Source organism: Ahaetulla prasina, chromosome 4 (genome assembly GCF_028640845.1).
Source record: "Ahaetulla prasina isolate Xishuangbanna chromosome 4, ASM2864084v1, whole genome shotgun sequence".
Classification (NCBI taxonomy): domain Eukaryota; kingdom Metazoa; phylum Chordata; class Lepidosauria; order Squamata; family Colubridae; genus Ahaetulla; species Ahaetulla prasina.
In genome coordinates, this window is record NC_080542.1 from 2,188,349 (window position 1) to 2,196,044 (window position 7,696).

General features: G+C 53.8%; 2 protein-coding genes across 3 annotated transcripts in view; one reads left to right on the forward strand and one right to left on the reverse strand.

Moving 5' to 3' along the window:
* Positions 1 to 1,797, reverse strand: part of ZBTB4 (zinc finger and BTB domain containing 4) — a 39,025-nt gene extending 37,228 nt beyond the window's left edge. The window contains exon 1 of the mRNA XM_058181578.1: positions 1,665 to 1,797. The gene's annotated coding sequence lies outside the window, so the exon portion shown is untranslated. The remainder of the gene's footprint in view (positions 1 to 1,664) is intronic.
* A 1,444-nt stretch (positions 1,798 to 3,241) lies between these two features.
* SLC35G6 (solute carrier family 35 member G6) lies at positions 3,242 to 7,429 on the forward strand. Of its 2 annotated transcripts, none has more exons than XM_058182177.1 (2): positions 3,242 to 3,268; positions 5,295 to 7,429. In XM_058182177.1, the coding sequence occupies exon 2, from the start codon at positions 5,344 to 5,346 to the stop codon at positions 6,451 to 6,453; it is 1,110 nt and encodes a 369-aa protein (XP_058038160.1). In that variant the 5' UTR covers positions 3,242 to 3,268; positions 5,295 to 5,343; the 3' UTR covers positions 6,454 to 7,429. The 2 variants fall into 2 exon arrangements, with proteins under 2 accessions (XP_058038160.1, XP_058038159.1); XM_058182176.1 differs by lacking the exon at positions 3,242 to 3,268 and adding an exon at positions 3,783 to 3,906.
* Positions 7,430 to 7,696: the final 267 nt, after the last annotated feature.

The following is a 7,696-nucleotide window of genomic DNA, read 5'->3' on the forward strand; positions in this document are numbered from 1 at the left end:
GAAGGAAGAGGAAGGAAGGAAGGAAGAGAGGAGGAGGGAAGGAAGGAAGAAGGAAGGAAGGAAGGAAGGAAGGAGGAAGGAAGGAGGAAGGAAGGAGGAAGGAAGAGGAAGGAAGGAAGGAAGGAAGGAAGGAAGGAAGAAGGAAGAGGAAGGAAGGAAGGAAAAGAGGAAGGAAAGGAAGGAAGGAAGGAAGGAAGGAAGGAAGGAGGAAGGAAGGAAAAGAGAAGGAAGGGAGGAGGAAGGAAGGAGGGAAGGAAGGAAGGAAGGAGAGAGAAGGAAGGAGGAAGGAAAGAAGAAGGAAGGAGGAGGAAAGGAAAGAAGGAAGGAGGAGGAAGGAAGGAAGGAAAGAGAGAGAGAAGGAAAGGAAGGAGAGAGGAAGGAAGGGAGGAAGAGGAAGGAAGGAAGAAGGAAGGAGAAGGAAGGAAGGAAGGAAGAAGAAGGAAGGAGGGAAGGAGGAAGGAAGGAAGGCAGGAAGGAAGAGAGGAAGGAAGGAAGAAGGAAAGAGGAAGGAGGAAGGAAGAGGAAGGAAAGAGGAAGGAGGAAGGAAGGAAGGAAGAGAAGGAAGGAAAGAGAAGGAAGGAAGGAGGGAGGAAGGAGAAGGAAGGAAGGAAGGAAGGAAGGAGAGAGGAAGGAAGGAAGGGAAAAAAGAGAAGGAAGGAAGAGGAAGGCAGGGAAGGAGAGAGAAGGAAAGAAAGAAGGAAGGAGAGGGAAAAGAAAGGAAGGAAGGGAGGAAGGGAAAGAGAGAGAAGGAAGGAAGAAAAAGAAGGAAGGAAGGGAAAAGAGAAGGAAGGAAGGAAGGAGGAAGGAGAGAAGGAAAAAGAGGAAGGAAGGAGAGAGGAAGGAAAAGAAGAAGGAAGGAAGGAAGGAAGGAGAAGGAAGGAAACTAGGGAAGGAAGAGAGGAAGGAAGGGAAAAAGAAGGAAGGAAGGAAGGAAGGAAGGAAGGAAGGAAGGAAGGAAGGAGAAGGAAGGAAACTAAGGAAGGAAGAGAGGAAGGAAGGAAGGAAGGAAGGAAGGAAGGAAAGAAGGAAGGAAGAAAGGAAGGAGAGAAGGAAGGAAACTAGGGGAAGGAAAGAGAGGGAAGGAAGGGGGAAAAAGAGAAAGAAGGAAGGAAGGAAGGAAGGAAAGAAGGAAGGAAGGAAGGAGAGAAGGAAGGAAACTAAGGGAAGGAAAGAGAGGGAAGGAAGGGGGAAAAAAAGAAGGAAGGAAGGAAGGAAGGAGAGAAGGAAGGAGGAAGGAAGGAAGGAAGGAAGGAAGAGAAGGAAAGGAAGAGGAGGAAGGAAGGAAAAGAAGGAAGGAAGGAAGGAGGAAGGAAGGAAGGAAGGAAGGAAGGAGGAGGAAGGAAACTAAGGGAAGGAAGAGAGGAAGGAAGGGAAAAAGGAAAGGAAAGAAGGAAGGAAAGAAGGAAGGAAAGGAAGGAGAGAAGGGGAAGGGAAAAGAGAAGGAGAAGGAAGGCAGAAACTCTTCCCTCTCTCCCCCCCCTCCCCGTCCAGGGCTGCCGTCTTTCCGGACCGACTTCCCGAAAGAGCCGCAGCCGCGGCGGGGAGACCGTGGCCGGAGGGGAGGGGGGGGAGGGGAGGGAGGGAGGGAGGGGGGCGACTGCGCAGCTCCTGCCCGGGATGGTCAGCCGTGGCCGGGGAGGAGAGAGGACCGGGGCTTCACTCACCTGGCTGCCTCCGTCCGGGGGCAGCGCAAGATGGAGGCGGCTCGCCCCGCCGGGCATGCTGGTGATGCCGATGCCGCCGCCGCCGCTGCCCGCCCGCCTTGCCTGCCTGGCCCGGGAGAAGCTCCCCCGCCCCGTCTCGCCGCCGCCGCCGCCCCCTCTGACGTCATCCCCCCGCACAGCACCCGCCCCCCCCGCCCCGCCCGCACGCGCACACCGTCCTCCGCTCCCCGCCCCGTCTCGCCGCCGCCGCCCCCAGAGTCCCACATACCCGGGCCTGAGCACGCGCGGCTCGCGCACGGCGGATGGAGAGCGGGAGGAGGGGGAGGAGGAGGAGGACAAACAGGAGGAGGAAGGAGAAGAGGAAGAGGAAGAGGAAGGAGAGGAGGAGGAAGAGGAGGGGGAAGCTGAGGAAGAGGAGGAGGGGCAAAGAGTGAGGAAGAGCAGGAAGACAAGGGAAGAGGAAGGAGAAAAGGAGGGAAGAGAGGAAGAGGAGGAAGGGAGGAGGAGGAAGGGAGGAGGAGGGGAAGAGGAAGAGGAAGAGAGGAAGAGGAGAAGGAGGAGGAGGAGGGGAAGAGAGGAAGAGGGGAAGAGGAGGAGGGGGCAAAGAGTGAGGAAGAGCGGGAAGACAAGGGAAAGAGGAAGGAGAAAAGGAGGGGAAGCTGAGGAGGAGGGAAAGAGGAGGAGGAAGAGAGGAAGAGGAGGAGGAGGAGGAAGCTGAGGAAGAGGAGGGGAAGAGAGGAGGAGAAGAGGAGGAGAGGAGGAGGAAGCTGAGGAGGAAGAGGAGGGGAAGAGAAGAAGAGGAGGAGGAGGAGGAGGGGAAGCTGTGGAGGAGGAGGAAGAGGAGGGAAAGAGGAAGGAAGAGGAGGAGGGGCAAAGCGTGAGGAAGAGCGGGAATACAAGAGAAAGAGGAAGGAGAAAAGGAGGGGAAGCTGGAGAGGAAGAGGAAGAGAGGAAGAGGAGGAGGAGAAGGAAGAGGAGGAGAAAAGGAGGAGGAGGAAGGAGGAAGAGGAAGGAGAGGAAGAGAAGGGGAAGAGAAGAAGAGGACAAAGAGGAAGGGGAGAGGAGGAGGAGAAGGAAGAGGAGGAGGGGACAAAGAGTGAGGAAGAGCGGGAATACAAGAGAAAGGAAGGAGAAAAGGAGGGGAAGCTGAGGAGGAGGAGGGGGAAGAGAGGAAGAGGACAGAGGAAGAGCAGGAGGGGGCAAAGAGTGAGGAAGAGCAGGAAGACAAGAGGAAGATGAAGGAGAAAAGGAGGAGGAAGACAGGCGGGGGAAGAGGAAGAGGAGGAGGAAGATGAGTGGGAAAGAGCAGGTGAACAAGAGGAGGAAGGAAAAGAGGAGGTAGACGAGGAGGAGGGGGGAAGAGAGGAAGACAGAGGAAGAAGAGGAGGAAGTGGAAGGACAGGAGAAGTCACAGTGGAAAGGACAAGGGGGGAGTGGAAGAGGAGGAGGATGGGAAGAGAGGAAAAGGAGGAGAGGGAGAAGAAGCAGAGAAACCCACCCACTCCCAGGGGAGGGAAAGGAGAGGGAGGGTCAGCTTCCAAGAGGGAGGGGGGCCACGGATTCGGCCACAGATTTACACAGAAACACACAGACGCAAACATCAGGTGGCTGGTAGTGGCCCTGCCCGGAAGCTTCCATTCTGCCCGTGTGAATCCATCCACCATGGGAGGGGGGGGGTCTGCCTCCATGGACCATGCCAGAGGGGCACCTGCAGAGCGGGGTCTCCCCTGTGGCTGTCCCGGGGCGAGGTAGCTCAGCCAAGTCGGGGTTCGGTTCTAGAAAGTGGGGGGGGGCTGAGCATCGGGCAAGGGGGGGCCTCCTCACCCACTGGGTCCCTTTTCTAACAGCTGGGGGCTGGGGGCAACCCTGGGGACCCCCGCCCAGCAGCTAACCCAAGGAGAGAAAGCAGGAAGGAGAAATCTCCCGCCAGCGAGAACAATTAACCTGCGGAACGGTTTGCCACCGGAAGTTGCGGGCGCTCCCAACACTGGAGGTTTTTAAGAAGAGATTGGACCGGTCCGGAATGGAACGGTGTGGGGTCTCCTGCTTGAGCAAGGGTGGTTGGTCTAGAAGACCTCCGAGGTCCCTTCCAACTCTTGCCATTCTGTTAGAGGGGTCTGAGGTCACAGTGATGCCCAATGACTTCACAATGCCTTCCTGGCCCAGGGAACCAGGCCAGTGTGCGGTTGGAGTGTTGTACCCATTTGGTGGTAGAGGAAGGGTTGCTGGGCCAAGGTGAGAGGTGGGTGTGTCTCCCCCCTCCCCACAAGATAGGGGGTCTCCCTTCCCCCTCCCCGTGCCCCTCGCTCGCTCTTTCTCCGCACAGCACCAGCCTCCCTGCAGATGGGAAACAACAAAACAGGATTGTGGGAATCTGCTTTTGTGTGTTTTGTGTGTGTGGGCAAGGCACACACACTGGGGGGTGTTGCCACCCCTGAGCCCGAGAACCGACCCGCCCACCCCCGCAAATCCCCCTTCTCCCCCATTTAACCTGCATGTCCTCCTGCTCTGTAAAAACTAATAATTAAGGCGGATAAAAAAACAAACAACCACCACACTTCCAAAGCCAGGCCGAGATACACCACGAATGTTGGTTTATCTAACTCTTTTAAGAGAAAAAAAAAATGTGGCACAGGTTGTAGGAAGACAGGAGTGATAAGATGGAAAGATGCCACCCGTGTCAGATTGTATCGTATCCTGGCCGTGCGCTGCCTTAGTTAGCTGGTAACTTTCTCGCTACAGCTAGGAAGCCTGGTTGGTTTTGAAAACGAATGCCAAGTTTCTAGTCCTCAGAATAAATCCTCCCACAGGAGCAGAAAACTCAGAACGGCACACACTGGCTAGAAAAATGTCATTGACCAGAAAATGAAATTGATTAGAAAAATGTCATTGACCAGAAAATGAAATTGATTAGAAAAATGTCATTTATTAGAAAGTGTCATTGATTAGAAAATGTCATTTATTAGAAAGTGTCATTGATTAGAAAATGTCATTTATTAGAAAGTGTCATTGATTAGAAAATGAAATTGATTAGAAAAATGTCATTGACTAGAAATTGTAATTGATTACAAAAATGTCATTGACAGCTGCTTTGCAGGCCAACACGTAGTCCTCGATTTATGACCGCAACAGAACCCAAATTTTTCACTATTAAGCAAGAATTCTCCTAAGTGCCCCATTTTACGAACTTTTTTGCCGGAGTGGTTAAGTGAATCATTGCAGTTGTTCACTTAGGTCGTTAAGCGAATCTGGGCTTCCCCATTGTCTTTGCTGGTCAGAAGGTCACAAAAGGGGATCACGCGATCCCAGGACACTGAGACCGTCATAAGTACGAGTCAGTTGGCAGGTGCCCGAATCTTGATCCTGTGACCGTAGGGATGGTGCAACGGTTGTAAGTGCGAAAGTCAAGATGGCAACGCAACACAAAAATAGCTTCCATTGCACCATTCCCAGTGGCTGGTTCAATGGCTTTTTTGACCAACCTGGCTGCCTCTTTGGAATAAGCGTTGGAAGGGACCTCGAAGGTCGTCTAGTCCAACCCTTGCCCAAATGAAAGGCCTTATACCATTTCCGACAATTGTGTACGATCTCTTCTTCAAAACCTCCAGTGTCGTCTTCCTTCTCCTGCAGGTTGGGATCCCGTTCTGGAAAGGCCCCGTGGGCCCATCGCTGCCCAGAGATGCCCCCCATGGCCTCGGACCCGGGACCCTCCGGGAAAGCCACTTGGACGGTGTCCGACCTCTTGCGCTTCTCCCCGCCGCCCTGCTCTCCGGCCCCACCTCCTCACTGCCCCGCATGGCATCGTTACCGCCTCTCCGAGACCATGAAAGGGCTGCTGGTGGCCCTGTTTGGGGGCGGCATGCCCGCCGGCTTTGTGGCCCCCTTAACCCGCATCGTCAACGAGGCTTCAGGGATGCCGCCGCTGGAGATCCTGTTCTTCCGCTGCTGTCTCCACCTGCTCTTTGCCGGGTACCTGTGCTACCAGAAGGTGCCGTATTTCGGGCCTCCGGAGGTTCGTCGGCGCACCCTGTTACACGCCTTGATCAACGTCGTCTCCATCGGCTGCGCCTACAGCTCCTTCATGATGGTGCCCAGCGGCAATGCGGCCACCGTGCGCAAGGGCTCCTCAACCATCTCCTCCGTCCTGCTGGCCTTCTGTATCGAGAACACCCAGCTGACCGGCTATGACTGGGTCGGGCTGGTCGGCAACGTGCTGGGCTTGCTCATCATGGTGGTGCCGGACCTGTTGAGTTTGGACAAAAGCACCCAGAGCTACAACACGTACGGCTACGGCTTGGCCTGCTTGGGAGGCGTGGCGTTGGCCTTGGGGTTGGTCATTTTCCGAACCCTGGACTTCCCGGCTAAGCTGATGACCGTGACGTTCCTCTTCGGCGTGGTGGGAACCCTTTTGTGTTTCCCGATTATGTTCCTCTTCCAGGAACCGGTGATGCCTCTGTATCACTACTCCTGGTTGTACGTGGTGTGCATCAGTATCCTGGCCTTGTTCTCCTTCTTGTGCGCCAGCTATGCCGTGACAAAGGCGCACCCGGCGTTGGTGTGCGCTGTCTTGCACTCCGAAGTGGTGGTGACCCTGATGGTCCAGTACTACATGCTACGGGAGGCCGTCACGCCCTTTGACATCACGGGGGCCAGCGTCATCGTGATCAGCATCGTCATCATCACCGCCCAGAACATCAGCTGCCATCCGGCCGACGAAGAGGAGGGACACATCGTACAGCAGAGCGGGACCAAGTACGCCAAGGAGAAGGCGGGTCAAAGCGGGCACTAACCGCCACATACGGCACAGAGGGACCGAGTAGATTAAAGAGGCAGTTGGTCAAAGCGGGCACCAACCGGCAGATTGTACAGGACAGAGGGATTGAGTAGATTCAGGAGGCGGTGGATCAAAGCAGGCACCAACTATACAGCAGAAGGATCCAGTAGATTAAAGAGGCAGTTGGTCAAAATGGGCAGCAACCGGCAGATTGTACATCAGAGGGGGATCCTGTAGATTAAACAGGCAGTTGGTCAAAGCAGGCACCAACCAAGATGAGGCAGCTAGAAAGAAGAGCGACAAAGGCCCTGCGGCAGCCGAGAGGTCCCGTCCCACAAAACAGTGCGCAACTTGTGGTGCCGGAGAGCCGTACCTGAATTTTCCGAGCAAAACCTTGGCGGTCGGTGAAAAGACTAGAGATCGCTAACAAGCCAACAGATCCACAAAAGAATCAGGACATTATTGGTTTCCAAAAATCGTGGCTGCGCCACGAAGCCACCGTCTGCCAAAGCGTCCCCTGGCGAGCAGCGACCTCAGGCCAGGCTGCGGGATATCTGGACTGCACTGGTTCCTCCGAGACCCGCTGACCTTTGGGGTGGAAAAGAGCATTGATGTTTTTGGTCCATGCCGAGAAGCCAGGAGCGAGACCCCCACCCCAGATTAGCATTTGTGTTGCTGCTTTGCATTTGCAATGGGTATGTTAAGGAAGGGGATGTACGGGGGGCTTAATGGAGGGTTTTTTTCCCCCCTCGGTCTCCCATCTGGTTCGTTGATTTGGGGTTTCGGCCTCAGATCCCGCCTCTGGGCCAGTTGGCCACTTTTAAGACGGGTGGACTTTAACTCCCAGAATTCCACACTGGCTGGGGGAATTCGGGGGAATTGAAGTGGCCAAGATTTGAGACATTAAGCCAGACGGATGCAGGAATGAACAGGAATCCTGTACGTTGAGCTTCTCCCCCTCCCCAAAATCCAAAGTCAATTAAAGTTGAGAAAAAAATGGAGAATTTAAGATTGTTTCTGTACATGCAGCTAAAAAGACTTGTAAGGGTTAATGCTTTATGATGATTATTACTATTATTTTATTCATTAAACACGACTCAGTTTTATTTATTCTGTTATCATTCTTTTCAATTATTTTATTATTATTTATATTATTATTAACTTTTATTCATTCAACATGAAACTCAGTCAACTGAATATATTTTTAAAGGTTCAGTTGACTGAGTTTCATGTTGAACGAATAAAAGTTAATAATAAT